Source organism: Lutjanus erythropterus, chromosome 3 (genome assembly GCF_056507025.1).
Source record: "Lutjanus erythropterus isolate fLutEry1 chromosome 3, fLutEry1.hap2, whole genome shotgun sequence".
NCBI classification, from domain to species: domain Eukaryota; kingdom Metazoa; phylum Chordata; class Actinopteri; order Lutjaniformes; family Lutjanidae; genus Lutjanus; species Lutjanus erythropterus.
The window spans coordinates 23485592-23511771 of record NC_139319.1 but is presented as its reverse complement, the minus strand read 5'-3'; the positions used below and the strand labels follow the sequence as shown (position 1 = coordinate 23511771).

Sequence of the window (26180 nt, the reverse complement as noted above, 5' to 3'; positions counted from 1 at the left end):
AGCAGTGCATCTGAAAAAAACTCATATTACAGTTTTTTATTTACACAAAAGTAAGTTGAACATTAGTACACATGTTGGGTGTCTAGTGCCGAACTTATGATTTTCAGATGCAGTGCTTCTCATCTAATTCTCAGCAAGAAGACAAATAAAACAGTTGGCAAAATGTTGAAATATTCTTTTTAAACAATCTTACGGAAGGTTTTGCTCAATTTGTCAATTTCTATGGCAATTTTTTCAGTCATAGTTATTTTAATACTCTCAGGTATTATAGAGGAAGCTGATATAGAGGCTGTGACAGATTGCTGCGTTGTGCAGTTGAACAGTATGAACAGGAAAACAAAATCTGGCAAAATGTTTATCTCATCTACAGTAACAGATGGTTACATGCCAGCTCTCTTATTGTAATATATCCAGGTAAACTGATGTATTGGAGGAACTCATTATTTCTTAATGGCGTCAGGAAAAATATGAACTTAATATGATCATTTCCAGTAAATATTATCTCAATTATAAAAAGTGGTGCTCATCTTCAATTAGACATTCAGAAAACAGTTAATGACACAGTTCATTTGATCATAAGGTGTTACAGAGTATATGCTATTGTTACCTGAGAGTCCTCTATGAGGATGTCCTTGATGAGGGGCTGACCCTGAGGTTCTCCGTAGTTCATCCTCACATAGTGGACTTGGTAGCCCCGGATCTGACCGTGCTGCCGTTCGGGCGCTGGTGCTCGCCATTTCACCCTAACGGCCGAGGCGTTCACAGTCTCTGCCTCCACCCCTCGCGGAGGACCGCTTGGAACTAAAAATGCATTTTGGGATAGAGGTCAAGGGTCACAGATGACGGGCACTTACACCTCTCAAGTTAAGGCCTTCACTTTAGAGAAACAAGTATTTTTCTTATCAAAAATATACTGTTTGCATGGGCAGATAAAAAAACAAAAATACCCAAAAGCTGAAAAAATGTAAAAATACAACCCTCCAAAAAGTCTAAGTCTAGTGCTCTGATGTCTGGGAAAAAGTCAAAATAGTAAAAATGAGAGTGCTTGAGGAAAAACATGGAGGAAAAAAGCAGTGGAGGATAAGAAGCAAATGTAGAGAAAGATAAGAATGGCAGATAGAAAAGGATTTGTTGCCATGGGCAGATAAATAGTGGCAGGCAGTCAAAGAGAAAATACTGTTATCAAGAAAAACCTCTCTTGTGCTGCCAAAAACTACACTTCTCACAAAAAAAGAAAAAAAAATAGATATAAATATATGTTAAAAAGAAAAAAACTCCAGCCACCTCCTGGTATCTGACCAATGCGTTAGCACTCAAAAGAAAGCTGGAGTCAGAAAAAAATTCTTGGTGGAGACACTGGGAGTATGGGAAATTAAGCATGGATACCAAAATTATTGCTGAAAATATCAGACAGTGCTTAAAATCACAATAGAATACACTGATTAACAAGAGTTTAAAGGAGCAATATGTAAGACCCTACCATTTAATGAGTACTGCAGTCCAAATAGTGAGTTGGAGCCACAAACAGTATATTAAATAGGTAATAAGTGCGATTTAATGTTTCGTCTACGTTTGAAGTGAGTTTTTTCGCCCCGCCCCCTCCTCCTCAGGCTCAAAGCTAAGGCAGGCCTACACTGTAAGCTGATCAGCTGTTTATAACTGTCAATGTAAAGCTAAGCCCATTATCTTGAAAACAAAAGCCCACTGCATTGAAGCATTCATTTTATCTCTATAACGTGCAGATTTCAGGGGGGGTGGAGGTGACAGGTCTCCCTCAATATTAACAGCACCACAATGATAACAATTATTTTGATGAACTGCTTGCCTGCAGATGCTTACTGAATTATATTCTACTATATTTTAAATTTCACATGATACCTTTCTTTACATAAATAAAGGGAATAATTACAAAAACACATTCTGCTAGGGAATTTTACAATCTTTAGGCAAATGCTAAGAGTTAGAGTTAGGGTTAGGCTACTATAAATTGATCGGAACAGGAAATTTAGTGTTTAATGCTCAAAATATCCTGGGGGAGGATCCTTCCTTAATACCTGTCCACGCCACAAATGTTTAAATGAAAATTATGTTTTCTGAGAAGGCAGTATTTCAACTTTGCATGATTCCTCAATCTCTGATGATATACCATGGTCATTTATGACTTACATATTTCTCCTTTAAAGATATTCAAATCATTGTTCAGTAACTGGAGAGGAATTGGAAGGGTAGATGGCCAGTGAGAAAAGATGTGGAAAAGCCAAGGTACAGCTACAGCTACAGCCAGAGGGGTTGTTTTGTAATGTTAGTGGAGAATATAGTGGGAAATCCCAAACATCACTTCTCCCAAAAAAAAAGGGGGGATTTTAGAAGAAAGGGAAAAAAGATGCTGGTGAAAAAGAGGATAAAAACGGCTTCTGGAGAAAAAAGGGTTTGCTGTTGACAAGAGAAAGCAGTGGTGAGGGAGCAGCAGGAGGAGATTTCCGGATGTTGGAGGTTTCTGGCGGTTATGAAGGAATAAAGGAGAGGTTTTCAACAGTGGCTCTTAAATGCATCACCATCCGTTTAGATTGCAGCTCAAGGACAGACAAAACGCCTTTACTGGCCAGCAGAAACTTGTTAGTTTAGGGTGCTTTGAGCTTTCTATGTTAGTGAGGTAGCCATTGTTAGTGGGGTGGACCATCCTAAGACAGGCAGGGGGTTTGTTTGGGAACATACCATCTTCCTCGGTGCGGGTAAGCAGCTGTAAACTTTCCGGTCCGTCACCAGCTTCCGTCTGCGCCCGTACCGTTATGCCATATTCAGTCCATTTCTCAAGGTTTTCCAGGAGATACGGAGAACTTTCAGGAGGAATTCCATCAATTCTTTTAGACATCTTGTTGCCCTCGGTGGTGGAGTACTGGATGGAGTATCCCGTAATGACGCCATTCTGAAACTCCAGAGGAGGTGGAGCCCAACTTACCAGGATGCTGGTAGAACTGGGACTGGTGCATGTGATGTCCTGGGGAGGTGCTGAAGGAACTGATTGGCCAGTATTTTTTTTTTTTTTTTTTTTGAGGAAGCACAGTAGGGGGTTGTTTGGGTAAATGTTATTTGGTTGTGTGTGTGAGTAGTTATTTGGTGGGTGGAGAGGTGAAGGAGTGAGGTTTTTGCCGTGAAGGAATGGGGATGAAATTGAGCAGACGAGAGACAGAGAACAAAAGACAAAGAAACATAAAATGAAAACAAAACACTGGAAACAGAAGCTTCTTACGAAAAATGACCCTGCGACTAGAAAGCAAGATGGCTGAACAGAGATACTGAATGATGGGCGTCAAACTTCTGTTTGGTAGAAATGTTTGATTAATGAAAACGAGTGAATGGCTTAAAAGAGATGCAACACATAAACACTGACTAAAGCTTTAACACACAAACATACCTGCCCATAACTTACTTGTCCTTACAGCCTACCCAAGCCTCTGTGATCCATCATGGAGATCATCTCTATCTACACACTTCTGGCTCCTTACCTTGTTTTTACTGATTCTCTTACAGACCTCAGATTGGTAGCCAACAAATTAATTAATTTGGTGCCAGTTATCGATGAATTGTTTAGAACAATCTTTGCTGAAATACCATTTAAGTTCTGGGAATCATAAATAATTAGCTGATACATTTGTTGAAATATCAAATCTGAGGTCAGTTAAGGTCTGGATTTATGATGGCTTCTTTTTGACAATGCAAAAAATGTCTTCTTAAATATCAAAATTGTGACAGTCAGATCTGTAATTTCATGCTTATATACAGTTTAATATTGTTCCAATTCTCATTTTTGCATTGTAAAAAACAGAAACCTCTCTTTCTCTCTCTCTCTCACACACACTCTCTCACACGCCCTCACACGTTCACACAGGGCAGTATTTACGGCTTGGACCTACGTGTCTGCGGTGTGTCGATGGACACTTCGTTGGTGTACGCCCCAATTCCATGTTTGCTCCTGGCTGCCAGCTGGAAGGTGTAGGTGGAGAAAGGCTTCAGGTTCTTCAGCAGGTAGGAGGTGGTGGGCTCAAAGCTTACTTTTTTCTGAAAGGACATGAAGACAACAGGACAGCGGAAGACATCAGGTCGTGAGAAAAACAAAAGCAAAATGTTGCATTAACTACTCCAAGGGGTGCTCAAAAGAGCATCTTTTAAAACAGTGATTCTGAACCTTTTCAGGTCACAATGCCCAAGAATATTCTGGCAGGTGTTCACAACCTCCACAAAAAAAAAAATCCATATCACAGTTTCTCATTTGATGGTGCAGCTGTTGGACTTTCAGACAGCCACCTTGAGACAGTCTCCAGTCTCCTGGCTTTAGCTGCTTGGTTTAGCAAAACAGCAAAACACAAAAGTGCCAAAATGAAAAAGACGTGTGTCTAATCAGAACTCATGTGCACACACCCTTGTCACATAATGTAAAAACCATTCCAGAGAAAAAGACAGCCCCTCATTTCTCATCTTGCTTTCTCGACTACTTTGTTAAATTTTTTTTGTGTGCTGGATTATAGTTTTAACCATTAGTGAGGTGGCTGTTACATTCCTTGAGGCCAGCTGTACAATATTTCACATATTTATTTTATTCTTCACAACCATCTGGTGACTCCTGGAGTTGATCTTGCAACCCCCATGGGGGTCCTGACCGCCAGGTTGAGAACCACTGGCTTCAAAGCCTGATATACTGTATATGTAGTTTTTAATATTGATATCAATTGATCTTCTGTATGCCCATGCACTCATCTATTCATACATCTTTTTAATCTGTGATCATACATCCAACCATCCATGAATTAGAGTTCAGGGTTAGGTTAAAAGAGGTGATATACAGCCCAAGGGTGCAGCTCATGGTGCATTGGGCACAGCTAAAATAACATAAAATTCCTAGACTCTCCTCTTCAGGATGTTATTTGTATGGTCTCCCCTCCAAGTTGTGAACGGGCTAAACCCTACTTCATTTTTTGCTCAAGTCTTCTTCACTTGCCTGTGAGCTAATGGAAACTGAATTTGGAGCAAGCACAGGGGTAAGGGTGGGGTTGGGTTCAGGTGTTGAGTTCAGGTTTAAGTATGGGAGAGTCGTGCTAGGGTGAGGATTAAGTTTAGGTAGAGTTGGGTCGGTAGTGTTAGGGTTGGTCCAGCAAAACATCCCTCTCATCTACCAATTATTCTGTCTCTCCCTCTTGTATTACCTCCTCTGTGTCGTCAGCTCGTCTGTAGACCAGTTCATATCCTGTAATCTGGTTGTCGGGACCACCCTGGGGTGGAGCCACCCAGGACAACAGGATACTGGTCTCGGACTTGGCCTCACCCTTAAATTCTGATGGTTGGGATGGAACTACAGAGTTGAGGAAAAACAGAAATAGTAAACACCAGGATATTTTCTCCTATTCTCGCAGGCAACGAATGCGTACAGTTTCAATTTAACATGGTATAACTGTCAATGCACATCCACTTGACTGAAATATCCCAGTACCAAGCACTATCAAAACTTTTCCAATCATATGATATCTACATTTGATCATTAAGAACATTTTTGTACTCAGATCAAGAAAAATGACTATTTATACAGTTTTGCTTGCAGCCAATCACGACAAATGATCCTCAAATTAATGCAACGTGTGACTGACTCACCACCGCAACAGCAACAATACAGTCTGTGATGTGGTGAAGTTGAACATGGTGTACTTGATGCTGTTCGCAGTTCAGTGTATTGAAATACCACCAAAAAAGGTGTCAAATGAAGTACCCAATTGGTATGGGTATCGCTGTAAGGGTACCGGTTTTGGTACTGGCCTAACACTAACATCCTGCTTCCTGTCTCTTACCTCCAGTTTTGGCTATAATCTGCAGGTCCTGGGACAGCGGTCCGTCTCCTACAGAGGTGAAGGCCAGCACTCTGATGTAATAAGTCTTGTTAGGAGTCAAACCCTGGATGGTGATGAAGTTGGCGCTGCGCACCATCTGCTTCTCCCACTGCACAACATGAGCACAAAACACAATGCTTGAATGCAAGTAGACACACAGATGCACACTCATGTTTTAGACGCATGCAGACAAGTTAACAGTCATCTGTTATTAGCACACAAAGGTACACACCTGGTTGACTGGCAGTGTGTTGTCTGAGGTGTAATAGACTCTGTAGCCCACCACCTGTCCATTTGGTTCTTCTGGTTCATCCCAGTGGATGATTGCTGTTGTGGTGCTCAGCATACGACCTCTGACCTGCAGGGCAATAGGAAGAACTTTAGCAACCCCTGATGGGATAAAACCTGCTGTCATTTCACTAGTGAAAGTTTTGTTAGAGAATGTTGGGTTTGTTTTTTTTGAGAACTAAAGGCTGAAAACAAGATTTAATGCCAGGCAGAATTCATACTACATCACAACCAGACTTGAGGTTAAGTTATTCTAAGAGAAACAGGAATAACAGATTGAAATTAAAAGCATTAAAATTCTTGTTTTTCATAAAGGATTAAAACTGCAACCTCTAATATTACATTTTACATCCAAATGATGGATGCAGTATTGCTGTAAAATAACATTTAATTAATTTGCTTTGTCCAGTCAGAACCTGACCTGCCGAGGAGGCGAGGAGGGGGCCTGCTCAGCTGTACGAGCCTCCACTACATCGCTGGAGGGCCCCTGGCCGATGGTGTTAACGGCAGCCACCCGAAAGTCGTAGTGGGAGTACGGGCTGAGACCGCCCACGCTGTAACGTGTTGTGGCGATGCCATCAATCTCTTTATAGGGGTCTTCTGACCCTTTGGCACGGTGCTGGAAGGAAAAGAGAGAGAGGAGAGAGAGGATTTATTATTCATGCTTTTCATTATGCTATTATCTGTCTATCTATCTATGAATCCAAAGGAATCATGTGACACCAATAAACTACAAACACACAAAATGCTTTTTGTGAATGGAGCATTCATTCATTGCATCAGTGCAGCCGTTTGTGTTTCATTCTCACCATTTCTATTCATTACTCCTTGTGGGCAGAGAGTACTCGTAAGACACCAGATTTCATTTGAGCAATTTGGAGATTTTATGACTATCAGGAGAGACAAGAAACGCTTTTCTTTTGCAGCCCTACTCAGTGACTTAAGCTGTTAATAACAGTTTATGTTCACATAAAAATCCAGTGCAGCTTTAGCCATCTTAAGGCCTGCTTCTGAGAAAACCTGTGTGCACATGCAGCTGTGCCTGCGTGTCTGTTACAAACCTGTATGATATAGTAGGAGACAGGCTCAGGGTTGCCTGAATCCCAGGTGAGTGTAATGCTTGTTGCGGTTCTCTCTGTCACCACAGGGGTCCCAGGAGCCTTCGGCAGAGCTGAAAGAGAGAAGAGACAGAGAGATTTTACATACAATGTCTTTATAATGAAGAAATAATCTATTTGATTCAGATCCTTCTGCACTCATGAAACAAGACAATCAACCTCTGCTGGTGAAAACATGTAGAAACATTTAAATGACTTGACAAGCTTAATATAAAAAATTATACAAAGAACATAATCTCTTCATGACAACTACAATAATTGGATAAATAATACAAACTCAGTTGAAAAGAACAAATACAGTCAGTTCAGCACTTTGTTGTGATAAGTTATAATCACTTCAAAGACTGTTTCAAGCGGCCCATATTTAATCCAAATGAAAAACACTGACAAATTTGAATACAGACTTGGTGTTATTTAACATCCTGTAATAAACTGAATTTTCCATCCTTCCTCCTCTGAGGCTGTATTACAGAATCCTCCTTTCTTAAGGTTTAACTTAAGAGAGCCTAACATAGGATTTTTTGGGGGGATATTTCCCAATTTATTTTGCTTTATCCTCATCTCAGGTTAGGAAAACCTAAATGCCAAATCCTGTAAACTCTTTTGTCTGTTACCAGGCACCCTACATTTCTCTCTCTGGGCTAAACAACTTGTTTGCTTGCTTTGTAACTGTCTTTTATTACTGAAGCATACAGAAACGTACATTCAAACATACAAAAAACAACAATGGGCACTTCACTTTACGTGGGTAACATCTGTAGAGAAATCAAAAGACATCCCTTTTCTTAATCACATGCTCTCTTCTCCTCACCCATAACCTTCCTCATATGCATACTGATAAACCCACCTTTTACAATGATCTGTGCCACAGCCTCAATCACACCAAGCGTTGACATGGCAACACACGTGTAATTGTTAGACTGGCGCACGTCGGTCAGTTCCAGGACGTTGCGGCCGATGGGCATGTCATCCTCGGGCGTCAGGTCTTCTGCTCCCAGCATCCACTTCACGTAGGGCATAGGGGAGCCCACGGCCACACAGGTGATGTTGACGTTCCCCCCTGGCATGATCTCGCTGTCAGCTGGGGGGATGGAGAAGCGAGGGGGCACACGACGCACTGGACCGGACAGCAATGAAAAGCAGGATGGCAGGAGGAGAGAGGTGATTAGAAATTCATGACTGGGTTGAGGATAAAAATCAGGATCTATATGATTATTTTTTTTTTTTTTTGTTCCAAGTGCTCTGAGATGAAGTTTTATGGCGTTCAAAGAAGACTGCAAGCATTCAGACAGTCTGGTGCATCACCACTAGGGCGCATGTGATATCAAAATGTTTTATTCATGGTGTTTTTAGGTGTGCACCATTTAATATTTTATGAACTGAATCACAAAAGAGAAAAAAAAAACTCACAGCAAACACACATGCACTCTCACAGGGAAAAAAGAGAAAAGAGGAATGCTGGGTACAGTATATCTCAAAGGAGTAAAAAAAAAACTGTACAGGCAGGTTTAAACCTTCAGTACCTCACATAAAAAACAGCCGAGACACACAAACACAAATGGCAGTTTAATGGAAGAAAAGAAAATACTCGGGAGAGACTCAGAAGAGCCACACACAGACGTTACTGTACCAACCTTCTCGCAGCTCTGCAGAGGGAGGAAGGACAGAGCACGGCGGGAGGAGGAGGAGGAGGAGGAGGAGGAGAGAAAAGAGAGGAAAAAACGGAAAATACCAGAGAGGAGACACAGAGAGAAAACAAGTTAGACAAAGGAGCATGGCAAGGTGGCAACAGGCAGAGGAAAAGAGAAAAAGGAAGAAAGAAAGACAGAAATGAGAGAAAACCGTAGATGGCGAGTGTGCTGCTGAAAGCCTTCCTGTTTAAGAAGGCAGCCTCCACTGCCGGCTGTCTCCATAGACCGCCTGTCAAACACTCACTGAGCAGCACTGCAAGATTTTACTGGCCCTGCAAGCACTGTTAGACGCACATCACTGCCTCTGCGCTGTTCGTGTGTGTCCATGTATGCGTGTACATGTGTGTTTTTATATATAGATTAGTGTCGGACATAGATGTGTGTTTATGCGTGTGTTTATCCCTCGGAGCATGCTACGCTGTTTAAAGCCTTTATTTATTAATTTTTTTTCTAGGCGGGCAGACAACAGAGCAAAAGGCCACAGGAATAAAAATGTCTCCAAGATTCAAACATTTGGTGCGTATGCGTGTGTGTGTGTGTATTTTGAAGGAGACAGCGCCTGAGGAGGTGAGATGCCTGTCAGATTTGGGGAGAAACACAAGTCTTAACCAGACAATGATTTGGTTTTTTCTCTGAGGTCTAAAGGCTAAGAAGGGAGGGCAGAAAGATTAATAGCCTGAGTGAAACATTCAGTGCCGCCTTAACTGATGTGAAGGAGCTCTCATTTTAAAAAACATCCTGTTTTATGGCGCTACGGCAAAGAATTGTAAAACACAGCAGATTTAATAGCACCGTATCATAATACTACGACATATTCCTTGCAGAGGATGTAAAAAAATTATGATTATTTTATGTGATCCTAATTGGACTCCTTTTCAGTGTTAATTCAGTCAACTTTTTTTTTCCACAATAAGTATTATGTTGATGTCTTTTTATTTCCTGACTAAATTGTGACAACAACGTAACCAAAATAATACTGACATGAAAAATTACGAGAAAATCTCCGTTCATTATGCCCTGACAGGCGAAGATGAGATAAAAAAGTTGGCTGTGTTTCAGCTGACAACGTAAGTTAGATTGCAGTAATCAGCCATCTCAAAGGACTAATAAATCTAGCCTCATCTTCAGCAGTGTGAGTGTGTGCATTGTTGCCAAAGAGGACGGGGCACCGTGTGGATTAAAGATGTGCAGAAAAAAATACAACCTCATCTGCTGGGTGAAACTGAGTGAAACATACAGACAACAAAACAGGCAACGAATTTAGCAGAAGATCTCAGTAACATGTAAAAAGTCTGGTTCATCATGTGATAAACCAAAACCAGTAACGACGTATCAATAATGACTTCTGCATTAATAACTTAACAGTTCAAGGCAAGGTTACTTCTCATTTAATTTTTTATTGTTAGGAGAATTATCCTTCAGCAAAATCAATTACAGTATCATGAAACCATCTGAAAAAATTGACTAAAATTACGACCAAACCTCTACTTAAATCTCAGTTTAACATTTATTCCAAAACTCTCTAATTACATTTAACTGTGTTGCACCAAAACTTTAAACTCCAATTTAAAATGTGACCCAGCATTAACTTTAAACTTACTTTTTTGAGATGGACAGAGCAAAACTGAACTGAAGAAGCTGTAAAGACAGACTCAATCTGACTAACTAGGCTAACTATAATGACTGACTTTTTAGCAAGGTAGCAAAAAATATAACAGTTAGGTTTAGTTAAATTTAGCTAGCTAGCAAATCTTGTAACTTTTTATTTTTGGTAGCTAACAAGCTATATTAATGTTTTTTTCTTTTTTTTAAAAAACTTTTGAGATAGCTAGGAAACAATGTAACATTTTGCATGCATTGTTTTGTTAAGAAATACAGAGTAGCCCCCTACCTCTCTTTAAAAAAAAATTGTTAAGCAATCGTCTCCGTATTGATTAAACTCTTAATTTTAACTCTTAATTTAGATTTACATGATTAAACTTCGATTTACCAAACTGAGATCAAGTTTTAATTATGCAACAGAGTTCTGCTTAATTTTAAATTTGGATTTACTAATTTTAAACCTACTTTTGCGAAACTCTGATTAGAACTAATTCTTGTCAAAATTAGCACCGCTCCTTTTTTATCCGCCTCTTACCTCTGACGTAGAGGTTAGCCGGGGTGGAATAGCGTGTCCCATCGCTGTTGGTGGCAACACACTCATACTTCCCCTGGTCTGATTCCTCACTCATCTCTATCTGGAGGGCACCTGGATGGATGGAGGGATTGAGAGGAGGAGTAGAAGACAGAGAGAGGAGAGAGACAGAAAGAGTCACACAGAAAGATAGTGAGGAAGAAAGAGCAATTACACACAAGTGGAAGACATCAGATAATTGGGTATAATCCATAAATACATAGGAATAAACACAACACAGAAATGGTAAGAACTGCATAAAGGGTAAATGAATCTGAGGGAGTTTTCAGCAAAAACAGGCTGAACTCGGTATGAGAAACACAGGGCTAAAAAAAGGAGCCAAATCTATTGGGAGGAATTAGCGAGTTTCTACCACTGTCAGCGAGAATCTGCCCCAAAACGAGGGTCAGCTTCCCGATTTAGAAATGAGAAGACAACAAAAACAAAAACAAAAAAACAAAACACTGATACAAAGCCTACAAAAACGGAGAATGCAGTCTTCATGCAAGAGGCAGAAACAAATAAACCAAGCAGCCAAAACGTGGAGAAATCCAGTCACAAATACAGCAGTTTGAAAATTCTTTGCTGAAAATTAAGATGCAGTTATATTAGGGAGCAAATCATGTTTTAGTTTACAAAGATATTGCCAAGGCAATAAGATATTCCCCCAAACCCTTTCGGATCCACCAATGGGATCAGGAGTGTGATGTCATTTTAAAAACACACCCAGTAAGGAGGTAAAGACATCAACCGACCTCCATCAAGGCCAACAGATTGAAAAAAAAGGAACGACATACGCAAAGCCTTGGGAAGGGACCGACGCTTTTCTCGCTCCCTGAAAACAGAAAAACTGTCAAAAAAGTCAACCAGAGCTTCTTTTAAAGATGGTGTGGCAAAGGCAAAAAAGCGCCCATAAAAACTTTATCAAAAAAGTGGTTGTTTGGGGCTTTTTATCGGTAATGAGAGAGAAAAGAGAAAGTAATGGTAAAAAACCATGAAGAGATGTGTGCGTGTATGTGTGTGTGTGCGTGCACGCGTATGTGTGTGAGCACACTAATGTCTGCAAGTGTGTCTGAGTCTTTACCATCTGGACTTTTCAGGCTGAGCGAATAACAGCTGGGAGGGAAAACAAAACTGGGACGTTTGATTGGGCAAATATAGACAAGGTAGGAGGGGAGGCCAGGTCAAGCTTAGGTCAAGACCAACCCCAACCAAAAAAAGAAAAAAAAAAAAGAAAAAAGAAAATTAAAGAAAATCCGGTTATAAAAAAAATTTAAAAAGCAAACAAACGGAGGTAAGAGTGATAGTATGCTTTGTCATCTCAATCTAAGCAACGAGGAAATAAATACAAGTCGTAAAACACATCATGCTTTAGACTGAAAACAAAGCGAAATGATGTTAAACTGATGGATATGAAAGAGAGATCACAATATGGCGAGGAAGGAAGCAATGGATTTCTGTGTTATTGAGTGAACGTCGAGGCTGAGATGGAAAAATGAGAAGATGACGAGAGGATGAAAGACGAGAGGAAGGGAGGTGATTAAAAGTCAAAGTTTAATGAATTGTTTGCTCAATTCCAATTCCCTCCTCTTGCACCTACTGCAGATCTGAAGCAGCTGGAGCATTACCAATATGGCCGAGTCCCGAGTCTTTTTGGACTAAACCCACATTGATTAAACCTCCCAGAGCTGCTTTTTTTTCCCCAGATCTGTTAGACAAGTAGGAACCCGGGGGTTGAAAAGGAATCAGGCCACTGTGTCATGTTGGTCCTCCCAGCAGTCTTACCTCGTATGGGCGTGCCACCTGAGTGGGCAATGAATGCACGAGATTAGAGAAGGAGAAGAAGAAGAAAATGTTAGTACCACAGGAGGGGAAGGGGGTAAGGAAGGGAGGGAAGGGAGGGACTTTTGGGGGGGGGGGGAGAAGAATCAAATTAGAGAGAAAAGACTCAAAATATAGATCCTTAGAGAGTGAGGAGAGGAAGAGAAGCGAGAGGCATAAAAGAAAAGAGAGACAGAGTAAATAAAGACAGAATAAGCCTGAGAAGAGAAAGACAGATACTAGATAGACAGAGTGACAGACTGTGACAGAGCTATAAGTAGATGGGTTATTGATTGGACTTCATTGACTTGCAGCAGGGGCAGATGTGGCTGTAGGAGTAGGGTAGTGTCTCCACTGCACTCAGCTGGGTCTCTAAGTGGTGGACTGGGACTCTGCATACACTTAACTGCCATGAGTCTTAACCTGCACGTGTCCACCACTTGCATCAAAACCAGGTGCAATCCTGCTAGTAACAGGATGTGTAAATATACAGGGAAAAATCCACCCTTCAGTGCTCAAACCTTGTTTGAAAACTGACGCTGTATTGATTTTTGGCTGGGTATTTATTGTCTACCTGGGTAGTACAAAAGGAGTAGCACATAAAAGAAGCTCCCATTTGCAATGCATCCATGGACGCACAGGTAACTATCACTGAATTACTTTGAAACGGAAGAAAACTTAAAAACGTCATGATTCTCAGGCAAGTTTTTTCTTTGTGGTTAAAGAAGAACGTTTATCCACTAAAACAAATAAAAATACACCACTTATACTATTAAATGTACACTATACTATGTTTAGTAGAAAACTTGATTGGTATTTCTTTCAGTAACACGGTGTCATATTATTGCAGGAAACTTTTCATTTTATTATCATTGTAGACTCTCAGAAGGGGGCACAGAGTGGTCCAAACACCTAAGACCACCCCTGTTAAATATCCTGGATAACTGACAAAAGGTAACCAATGTGACAAAAATCCTTGCAGCAGAATTTTCGACAATCTAAAACATCAGCAGCAAATGTCAGCCTCACGTCCCCTCAGAATCAAAGAGCAACCGTCTGTTTGTAGACTCAACATCTTAAAACAACAGTCATCATCCTGTGACAAGGATAAAGAGGGAGCAGTGGCGACGTAGCCACAAGAAATGATGTGTTTACTGTAAGAGGTGTAGGGTTGCAACGATTATTTCCATTACTGACTGTAGCAACATTGCACCGATTCCATAGAAGCAATATTTATGTATTTATTTTAACAGGCATTTCATTTTATTATATTAATTCTACTGGTTATTTATTTGACCGTTTTTTTATTTTTGTTTCTCATTTTTTTAAGTCCTCTGAGCCTTTGAGTACTTTTATCATGTTTGTCTTTTTCTGTGATCAGAGTTAAGAGTGCTATTTGCTATGAGCGCACATATGACGTGCACATACATGCACACGCATGGTTAAATTGTGGCTCCGTATAGGTCATTAACCACGGTTCCCGCTGTGGCAAGTTTACATACTTCAGTCAGCTTTAACCAGCCACATGATCAAATGTGCAGTCTGACTGGGGCTGTACACTTTAGTGATGCTTCAGTCTTCAAGAACTTAAAAAATGGATTATGCAAATAATATTCCATTTCCTTACTTGGAGGAGAAAAAAAGTGCTCTGGCAGTTCTACACCTACAGTACGTCTGATGTTTGTAAAATGTGATGGATGTCTTGTCTACTTGTTCTACTGCAAAACAAATCCCGTGGACGCAGACAAAACTAACCTGAACCTGAACCTGAACCTCATTTGGCCCATAAAGTGACAGAAAAACTAAAGGCAACATCTTCAAAAATTGTTTGTTTTGTCACAACCAAGAGATATTAAGTTCATTTTCAGTTTAGAAAGACCAGAGAAAAAGCAGCAAATCCTCACATCTGATATGCTTAAACCAGAGACTAAGCTATTAATTAAATAATCAACCATCATAATTGTTGCTAATTAAACTAATAATATATAATGTTTAAAATGTCTAATAACACTACACATATGTTATATGTTTTGTTGTGTACATACATTATCCTAACAATGTGCAAACAGAGAAATCTATCATTTCTTCAAGGTAACAGTGCATTTTCTGATAGCCATTGTCAGCTATGTCAGAGAGTGAAGGAGGAAGTTGGCAAACAACATGACTAAACATAATGTGAATAAAACTTTAATATTATCTCATACATGTATCATGTCAGATGATACATAGCGGCAGAACTTTTATATTGTGGTGTTTGAATAATTAAAGGACCATCAGCTTGGTCGGTAATTAATTTTCTGTTATGTGATAAAATCAATAAGTGACTAATTGTTTCAGCTATAAAGAGGTGTGAGTCTTTCTTTGTCTGACAAGGAAACATCAAAGCTATTATTGATGTATGCATCTAAAGCATATTCACCAGAAGTCAATGAAAAGCATTCTGGGAAACAAAGGACATCACTGACTTAAGTGAATGCAAACAAAGAAATGATTGATTGTGACTTATGTAACAGAGAAAAAGTATTGAAGGGTGGATTTTTCTTTTAACTACCTAACTTGTCTGACTCTGTTAAAATGGTGGTAAAAAACTGTATGCGTCAATGACCAGCTGACTGATTCTAAGCAGCAGTAACCAGGTTTATTATATAGATACAGAACTGCGCTGTACAATCAACGTCTAAAAGTCTGAAGCCTGGCCGCCATTGATTTCCTTCCAGTGGCTCCACCAGAGGCCTACCTAACAGCCATCCAGAGCTGATGGCTTATTGACTGGTAACTCTATACAGCAGAGTGGACAGAGTAAGTGGGTGAGTGAATGACAGAGTGAGTGAGTGAGTGAGTGAGTGAAGGGAAGAATAATTGAATAAGTGAAGGAGTGGGAAAGTAAATAGGTGAGTGTGAGGAGAAAGTTGTTGTAATTTCTTTGGGTGTGGAAAGGCTGCAGGTGCACAGGTGAGGGTGAGGACAGCTACCTCTAGGGTGACAGAGATATGTGTTTGTAACATGTGTATGCACGTCTATATATGTGTGTGAATCCAGTTTGCAGCATCTATAGTATGTGTCTTTAACCAAAAATGATGTATGGGTGCCTGCAGACTTGTGACTGTGTGTATTTCTTGTGTTTTTCATATTATCTTTGTGTGCGACTGTTAGTAAAATGCATGCCATGCATTTTAATAACACCTCAACATTGTAAAAGGTGAGCAGCAGCAGCAGCAGCAGCAACAGTAGCAACATTAGTGAACAACAGTATGTAGAAAAGTGGACAGTGAGGGTGTGGGCCTCGGAACAGAAGCACTTACCAAAGGACTCTGTGGTTAAAAAGATACAAAGAGAAAAGAAACAGCATAGACATGGCATTACAATCGGACCATTGGTTACACAGAGGAGTTGACTTAGTAGAAACACCTTGAAAAAGCAGTGGAACTCCCAGAAAAGTCAAGGATATCGATCATCTACACAGAATTTTGCGCTTACAAGAATCGTAAAAGTCAACTAATTTATAATCATCACATAAAAGAAGCTAACATATCAAATAGTTGACATTTTAAGTTGTAAATCCTTTTATCCTTTTTATATTTTTGTAAAATAAAGGTCAAAAAGGGGAGTCTGAGCAGGGCGTTAAGGGGTTGAGCCAGAAAAAAAAAAAAAACAGGGACAAAAAGCAAAAGAGGTTGTTCATAAAGATCCATAAAGAAGCCAGAGAGTTGGGTGTCCAATCACAAGAAAGAGGGAATTTGGGTCCAGAGTTGGTCCCCGGAAGCAGGAGGAGGACTGAGGAGAGAGGGGATTTTGCTACGACAAGTTGGGAGTTTACACACTACTGTGGCTACTGAAGAACTGATTGAGAATGACTAGAAAATAATTTGTTCTGTGTATGTTTTTCCAAGTACAGGGTTCCTACACACTTTCCATTTCAAAACTCCAGACTCAATTTCCAGACTTGTTGCTAGATCTTTTTTGGAACAAAAAATAATTATAAAACAAAACAACACATATTTTGAAAAATACTTACACTACAAAATAATACATGTGCTTGTATTATTATATTATGCACCCCCCCTCCCAGCCCCCATATGTTTTGGTCTCTTTCATAAATGAGAACAAAAAAGAGGTTGAAAAAGTTAAAGAATTTAATCATATACAGATTATATTACTAATCAGAAAAATTGTCTTGTACTTTGTATTCAGTAAATCACTACATTTCAAAGTAATCTGATCTGGTAAATATGACAAACACTCTTCTTGTATTGTCAAATTCTTATGTAGAAATACTTATACAGACCTGAAAATGACTAAAATCATATTCCATACTATTCCATACTGCGTAGGAACCCTGCAATTAATTTGTCTTGGAATTTAAGACATTCTGTGAACGTATATTCTTGATTCACACGGATATAATGTCTGTGAGTCAATTTCACACCCACGCAAGACACGCTTTCCATGAGATAAGGAAAAACAAAAGGTTATTTGGTTGTTTAGTCACAGCAGTGAGCCATCTTAGAGAGGCCATTCCTTCTGTACATGACACCATCACTTGGGTTTTAACTCGTTAATTCTGTCGGTAGAGAAATTTGTTGAGATTTAACTCTAGACATGTTGCGCACTGATGCGTGCTGTTACAAATATTTAATGAAGTTTCGACTCAGTGAAAAATTAAACTGTCTGTGATGGTGATTTGCACGGGAAGACCTCAGAGAGTTTGGAGAAAGGCGGAGAAAAGTGGGGAGTTCACTTTTTTGAGGCCTTGAAGAGTTTGGAAAAGTTGGCAACCGCACACACAGTCAACTTAAACCACAGCAGCAACAGCAGAGAGAGAGGGGGCAGCTGAAAACACAGCCAGTAACCACGGACGGCAGGAGGAGGGCAGAACGGCAATAAGAAAAGGGGTGAACGAGGGCAAGAATAACAGAAGCTTTGTAGGAACAGAATATAAAAAATGGGTTTGGTGGGGAGTGGATATTGAAAGAGGGATAAAAGCAAAGAGGGAGGGAGAAAAACCTTCAGGTGGAAATAAAAAGCTGGGATTGAAGGGAAGGGGAGAAGACTGGAGGGATAAAAGCATTGGTTACCTGAGCGGAGCTGCTTGATTCGTCCGTTGTTATTGGACGTGTTGACCGGCAGGAAATCCTTGAACCAGGTAATTTCTGGGTCAGGGTTGCCGCTAGCAGCACAGAGCATGGTGGCGGTCCGAGAACGCTCCACCACTTTCAGCTGGGGACCCATGTCTATGGTGGGGAACCCCGAGGGCAGCTGGTCCTCTGGAAAGATCAAAAACATGAGTCAAACAGAGCCAGACATTACTTATATCTTTGGCTTGGCAGCACCGAGCAGCGGTTTCAAACCTTTTTTACATTTCTATCAGACGAGCTCGAATAAACCTTCATCCACATCGGCTGTCATGTTCAAAATGAGTCAAATTTAATGGATGATTTTACACAGGATGTTTTTTTTAATGTATGCACTGTAAAAAGAGAGAGAAAATTCAGAATTTTAAGGCAACTGTTTTCACTAGATTTTTCAGACCTGCCATCCTATAATCTATTGTTAAGATAATTTACATTTCCTCTTTAGATAAACATTAATCTTTGAGTTTTAGAACCCCCCCAAATTTTGTTTTTCATAAATTGTTGAGAAAAATTAATTTGTTTTGATTAATTACAAAATGACCACAACTTGTCATTTCAAATTCAGTCAACCTAGAATTTTAAGGCAGCCTGAAGATCCTTTTTTAAAGTTGAAACGAGTTAGAGTTACCATTTTACAGTATAAATACAGCAAATTCACATGCAATATCCTTATTAGATACGTGCAATGTCAAACTTATGTGAGTTGCAACCATTGGTGAAACTGAAATCTTGCAATTATTGTATAAAAATCTTACAAAAAAAAAAAAAAATCATTTGCCAAGCGTTTTACTTACAAACAACAAATAAAGTTTACTTAATTTCTACTAATTCTTTTTAATTATGTTCTATGAGAAAATGCTAAAGTGACTTCATGAATAAATGATTGTATGAGAGATATTTAAGTGTTACAGGATAAACAACAGCTGATACGAGAGTGTGCCCTACACGTATCACTTTTAAGAGCCATCTCAAACAATGACTTAAGGCAAATCACAACTACGATCACCTGTTGACATGTTGCATAATGTATTTAGTCTTTTTTTTAACCTGTGTATTGATATTTTTATTTATACATTGTCATTTGTTTACCTGCTTAGGGGCTACAGATGACATTCTGCTGAAATCTGGCATGTTTAAATATTGTATTTTTAAATTGATGTTCATTAATACGTGCTGTCCCTACCAAATAAAGTTACTAAAGTAATGCACATAAAACATTAACATGTGCTATTGGCGGCGATGGGAAATTTATATAGATTTTTTGTATTTCTTTTCTATATGTGTTTTTGTCTCTTTTTGTCAGTGTCTGCATTCACACGACTGCTGGTTGTAGAGCAAAATCTAATCTTATCCAGCACTTTTTTTTTTAATATTTTGTCTTCTTTGTGCATTTTTCTACAGTTTTTAATAACCTCAGACTGGTGGGAGGCGTGGAAGCGATAAATATTTTAAAAGTTGTTTATTGTTAGTAATAAATATACTACAGATCAGCACTACACCTATTTGTAATCCTGTGTGTCTTTATTTTCCTTGTAAATAAATAAACAAGTATACACTCAGTTTCCAGTTTATTCAGTCTAATCCAACAGTCCTGAATTAAATCATTTTTCTTAAAACTGTTTGTGAGAGGTGTTGATTCACCTTTATGGTGAGTTTGGCAGCTGCAGCATGTGATGCAGTTGAATTATATTCCGCTATAAGGTGTTTCTAGAGTCTGCCTTCACTGATATAAACATGTTGACCAAAATATTAGAAAAACCTCTCAGTATAATGCGTTACTACTCAGCAGCACCACAAAACAAAATGACCATAAAATTGATTCAACATGTCTCAGACAGTTTTATCAATAAAAGAACATTATGACCTTCCTGAAAGTAGCATGTGTTGGAGGGCCGCTGTAGTAGACTGCATTAGTTTTATCTGGGTGTACCAAATAAACCGACTACTGCGTCTATAAAAGTGCAGAAGTACTCTCTGGGGTACAAGTATCACCCCTGGTTGGGAATCACCGGTGTGTCACTTCTCTGTATAAGCCTGCAGGGACGTCTAAATGTATAAGGATTAGAGAGAACTACCTTCCAGGCAGGATAATGTGGGATAGTATCTTAATGGAAATATTACCATGTTCAGCTTCGTCCTCAGGGGTATTTTGCACAAAGGCTTGAACATGGAAATGTCACCATCAGCACGTTAAATGGCTCATTACTAAACCCATTTCTTAATAAAGAAACTGCATTTTCTACCTGTGGTCAGTTTACCATTTACTAATTCTTCATGTTGTTAGCGTTACCAGATTGTCTGCTTTTTATCTGATTGGTTTTGCGTGGCTTGTATAATTTGTGCTACTTCGAAGGGGCTTGAAACAAGGAAAAATGGTGTATTTCAATGAATCAACCCTTCGTCTTCTTCTGAGAATGACATGGCAGTAAGTTCAACAAGCAGTGACTGATATAACAGACAAAAACCAAATGACATTTCAGTTTATTACAACTAGGCCAGAGCCCTTTTCTCCTTCTCTAATTAATATTCAGTCACCAGCTCGATGGTAAAAGCCTTGTAAAGCCTCCTGTTCAGATTAGTGAATACTTTTTATGTTGAATGCAACACTATGTAAAAGGCTTGGTGGACATAACTGTTATATTACCTTGTCATCTGGTTTGAACTTGTCATTCACACTGTCATCACTTCAGTTTGTGTATAACAGATGAGGTACAACATGCTTGTAGGTGGATTTGTTACCAAAGCGAGGCTAGCTGTTTCCTTCTGGTTTTCTTTTCAACATTGACGAGCCGAGCACATCACGAGGTACAACAAACTGGAGATGAGAGTGTGGACTGAGGTTCCATCATGTACCACGTTTGTTCATCTGTTATTGGAGCACGCAGCATAAAAAGACGGGACTTAGGAAGGGTCAACTGGGGAGCGAGCTCCCTGTTTTCACTCCAAACCTATTTTTGAGGAAATACTCATAAAATGGTGCTGTGGATCATATAAAATTTGCTGCTTCTCAACATTGATTGTCGTCTTGTCGTCCCTGGGGACTGTTGAAGGAAAACAGCCATGCTAAGATGTCATCGTCAATTTTAACCAAAGAAAATAGGTTGGAGGTGAAGCAAGTGCGCAAAACCTCACAGAAATGGAACCAGGCAAGCGTTTTTTCAAAGAAGCAACACGTTGCTTACCGTGTTCACGATACACATCATCATTGAGAAAAATTGATACTATCTGAGGTTCACACATTCACGATAAAGAAAACTCAAAATTTCAAGGCAATTTAAGTCAATAGATTAAGTTTTGAGCCCAACTAAAACTTTCAAATTCATTTTTGATAAAGTTTTACTAACTAATAATGTTTTGTTGAGATAATTTACTTTTATATATATCTTTTATATATATCTTTATATAAACTACACTACAAGTGAAAATGAATAATGGTCAATAACTTCATATTCTAAATTGCAACCATTTAATTGTCACGCACCCAAATAAAAAACAAACTATGAAAAATCTGAAACACAATTTTATGGGGTTTCTTGAACACCAAGATTCGGGTTTATCTAATGAAGTTAATTACCCCAACAAAAGATTATAGGTCAACAAAGTTTTAAGTTCATTTATATTTAAGTTTATTTAACAGTTTGAGTTTGAATCCAAACTTGAAAATCAAGAGATGGCATTTGCCGTCATGTTTTCATGCTTGCTTGCTCGTTCACATCGCCTCCAGTTGGGAAGCTGTGTAACTCTCAAGCAAGAAAGTCAATAAATGTATTTCTAACATGTCAAAACTAGGCCTTTAGTTCATCCAGTGTATTTGACACAAACCTAAAACAGTCATGATGCCTCATACTTGAAGAGACAAATCTTAAGTCCTGAATTGACACCATGCAGGTTGAGTCCAGTGTGAAAAGGTTTTAGTGTTGGTCAAATGCAGAAGTCAAATTTAGGTTCAGTTTTGAGCCAAAACATGTTTTGCATCAGACTCGAGCCCAGGGGCAAGATTTTTGATGAATCCAATAGTGAGGGCAAATAAATTAGGTAACGTTTCATTCCATCTGACAAACTATCTGTCTGAAGCTTTAGGCAACCACTTTTCAAATAAGGATCAATTGGAAATCACATATTCTTTATTCTGTCAAGAATCGATAGTATTTGAGCTACAACCTTTTGTACACACAACCCTCTCTACCTCAAATAGGCGAGTCCAATGAAGACACATCCACTGGGACTCGCACGCTTTCGGGATGGTAAATCAAATGTGAATTCGCAGACATCCAAGGCAATTAAATCAAACATGAGGAGTCGTTCCACCGCGATAAAGGAAATCAAAGGCAGTGGGCCAACTTCATTCAACTGAAGTGGGAGATTTAAGGGAGAGGAGGGGACAATGCTTCGAGGAGGTGGGGGATCAAAGACGCCTGAACTCAGTCAAAGTGAAAAGATACTGTATTCACCCTTGGAATCAAATAGGTTCAGAACAAATCAGCTTTTTAAAAAACAAATTCTCAACTTTGTTCAAGGCTGCACTTTGAAAGTGCGAGGTAAAATGTCAGATTCATGAGTCATCCATAATAAAGTGGATAAAGATAGACATGGTGAAAAAAGATGGATGGAGCAAGGAGTGTGTGTTCCTGCATGCGTTTGTGCTGTATTTGATCTAAGAAGGCAGTCTATTTTAATTCCCCCCCCCCCCCCTTTTTTTTTTCACACAGAATCCCTTGTGACTTTATCCTTCTCAACCACACAAAGCCTCATTAACGGGAAATCCTAGCGCTGAACCTCACCAAGGAGATGCTAATTCTGGTACTAGCCCATCGAACCATAGCCGACGGGTCGTGAGACACTAGCTTTGCAAGTGCGTGTGTGGCCTTTTAACAGCTCCAGTTTCAATCAATCACAACGCCCGACAAATGGAAACATGGACATAATAAACCAGCGGAACAAGATGAGAAGGTGTTTGTGTGTACGAGTGTGTCTGGCATGTGTGGGCGGCTGGGTGGTGAAAGAGGGCAAAAGTGCAAAAAAAAAGAGAAAGAGCCGAATGGAATGAAATAGAGTGAGACAAAGAAAGAGTGACAGAAAGGAAAACAGAGGGAGAACACAGGAGAGAGCAAGAGAAAAACAGACAGAAAGGGAGAGAGTGCACAAGGGACCCATACAGCATAACAATCCTGATTCTCTCCGCTTTCATTATGCAAACGCTTACTTCAAAGCCAGCCCCTCGTAGGCAGGAATAATGCATTCTATTTCATCTACCTGGGGTGGGACACTGCGCTGAACATTGAGTATGCACAGTTTGAATGCTACTCCCTGCGACCATGCATCTCTCTCTGCCCCTTCTTCTACAACCACTCACACGTCCAAAGAAGAAAAAAAAAAGGAAGTAAAAGCAGCTGGCGATGTGTAGGTAGAAGTGTGTACAAGAACCTGCAAAAGTAGGCAACAAAAAGCACTGATATGCATGCATACTAGAGCTGTACAATCAATCAAAATCACGGTAAATCATGGCAATATCCAAATTGCAGAAGCTGCAATTTTTGATAAATATGTTTGATGAAACGTCATTATACTGAATTCTGTAGTGCCTCAGATGTAAGAAAACAGTTTGGGACAGACAACAACAAATGTCCCATCGTCATGATTTTAATCATTCATATTTCACTGAAAATTAAAGTTAACATGCAAAAATGATCATTCCCAGTAAGCATGACTCATATCACAAACGCAATATTTGTCAAAATAATTTATATCTGATTTTTTACTATGTCATGCAGCTCTAATGCATACTAGATGAAAACACACATCTTTTTGTGCAGACAAAAAAACTTCTTAAGGAGAAATCTAAATTATATTTACTGTAATAAATAATAAAATGACCATGATATGTCATCAGATATTAAGGAAACATGCTAAGTTTAAAATACTTCTTTCTCTGACAACAATGCTATCACCGTGGCGTCCTTTGAAATTTCTATTTTGTCCTGGAGCTTGTGTTATTGTTTACCTGTTTAAAACAACAGATTGTTGAAGCAACTTGTTTCAACCAGATCGCACATTAAATAGGGATTGAAGCTATTTAATATACCGCTGATGGCTCCAACTCGCTAAACGGACAGCTGTATTAATTTTTGGATGCGCAGTTGTTTCATATTGCTCCTTTAATTTAAAGCTGACCAGGTGTGAAGTGATACAAGTGAAAGTGTTTGAGGGCTGATTGAATGGGCTGATGCACATGCACACATGCATTAACACATGCACATAACCAGCTCTCTACCATCCATCACAGGGACAGGTGTAAGTAACACCAGAGTGTGTTTGGGACAGAGCTGCTCCAGTGTGTGTGTGCGTGCGTGCATGTGTGTGTGTGTGCTGAACAGTTAAGAACCCCCTGAGGTCAGAGCAGATGCGTAACCCTACACTCCCTTGTTGACGGAGCCTTCCACACATCCCACTGTTTCATTTGGACGTACTCCCACTTCAGTGTTTCCACAGTGAGGGCTCCAGATAATTTCACAGCTCATAGAAAAGCCCGGTCTCACAATCATGGGAACTGCTGTGCGAACACAGTCCTCTTTATATAAGACCCAAAATGAAATTCACACACTCATCGCTCGCTGGGTTTGTCATCTGTAAATCTGGACGACCGCAAATCAAGTCTGGTCTTACGATCATGGGAACTGAAGTATGAGCTGGCTGCAGTATCAGAGGCCCATGTGTCATATCTGCACCTGCAAACAAACCTGTTTCTGTCATTTATGACTGACTCAGGGGATAAACACCACAAAGTGATGGGTGCAATAAAATTAACACCTACATAATATATTGCAACCCAATACAACAGCCATGCACCACTGCAATACTACTTCTGTGCTTCTTGCATGCTACATTTCTCTGTGAAGACTGTGTCATCAAAGTGCTAATTCTGTCCAGTTTGTTTCTACATCACATGAAGTTGTTTTTCAGGGTGCACAACCACATTACAAATTGCAAGATACACTAAACCATGAGGTCACGATGGATATTGTAATTGTGCTGGTCAGTTTATTATAAGATATGCACAATGTAATGACATGTGGGAATTTATAGGATTAAAATAAGAGGAATATAATTAAAGGCTTCCAACAGTCCAATTATTACAATGTAGGTCTTATTTTTATTGTTTTGACCATCACTCCTATCAGTAATAATGACTTTACACATCAGCCTTGGGTATATTTTAAGAGGTGTGCATAAAACTGTCATCACGCTGTCATAACCACGTCGTGACACCTGTCATGAAAATTAAAGAGTCTGTATGAACAATGTTATGACAACATGACATTAACCAAGACAACATAAGCTGTCAGTGTCTTTGTCATGACAACTCCACATTATCAAACTTAAAGAAACTGTTTAGCTTTATGTTTTAATCTTACATTATACTGATGTGTGGTTGGTTTTCACATTGGCTGTCATGAGACCATTATCAGCCTGCCACTAATATTTTCTTTGACGTCAAGTAAAGTGCCAAACTTCCTGAACTTCAACTACCGTTTGGACTTGGGTCACAAAGATGTCATTAAATGTTATAAGGCCAGTTTGATGAACAAGTACAGTCCCAAGGTGGTTTAGCTAACAGGGTTAGCTGACGGACAGATAGGTGTTAGCAAGTTTACTTGTTGCCAAAGCTGTCTAACTGCTGCCTGCTGTCATCTGAAGCTGGTGGCAGACAGTTAGCTCGTTTAGCAGTGGAACTAAGCCCCCAGTTAGCTGACTCAGCTCCGGGGTGCCAGGAGCACAGACAGCAGTTCAAACTACACTGGCACCATTTGGACATGTCATAAAGATGTCATCAAATAAATCCAGTCTGATAAACAAATACATTTCAAAGTTACCTGATATTTTTTGTCTTAGTTAATGTCAAATTGTCTTAACAAGGTCAACTTTGCGTTAAAATGACATAATGACTGAACGACACTTAATGACATCAGTCACATTTGCAAAGCCCACAACAGGTTATGACAGTGTAAGGTCTTATGCACATCCCTTCAAATGAAATGTTGCCATTATTTGTTGAGATCTGGAACAGTGTTGCGATGTTACTA

At 39.5% G+C, this 26180-nt stretch overlaps 1 protein-coding gene across 1 annotated transcript in view; it reads right to left on the bottom strand.

The window, feature by feature from the left end:
- The window catches only part of ptprdb (protein tyrosine phosphatase receptor type Db), a 218718-nt gene that overhangs the window by 44265 nt on the left and 148273 nt on the right, over positions 1 to 26180 (bottom strand). The window contains exons 8-20 of the mRNA XM_084715473.1: positions 18043 to 18231; positions 16270 to 16278; positions 12932 to 12949; positions 11111 to 11221; positions 8130 to 8399; positions 7226 to 7335; positions 6586 to 6783; positions 6109 to 6234; positions 5838 to 5985; positions 5202 to 5347; positions 3915 to 4059; positions 2716 to 3018; positions 608 to 801 (exon numbers count right to left, since the gene is read on the bottom strand). Coding sequence (XP_084571599.1) covers positions 608 to 801; positions 2716 to 3018; positions 3915 to 4059; positions 5202 to 5347; positions 5838 to 5985; positions 6109 to 6234; positions 6586 to 6783; positions 7226 to 7335; positions 8130 to 8399; positions 11111 to 11221; positions 12932 to 12949; positions 16270 to 16278; positions 18043 to 18231 — 1967 coding nt within the window. The remainder of the gene's footprint in view (positions 1 to 607; positions 802 to 2715; positions 3019 to 3914; positions 4060 to 5201; positions 5348 to 5837; positions 5986 to 6108; positions 6235 to 6585; positions 6784 to 7225; positions 7336 to 8129; positions 8400 to 11110; positions 11222 to 12931; positions 12950 to 16269; positions 16279 to 18042; positions 18232 to 26180) is intronic.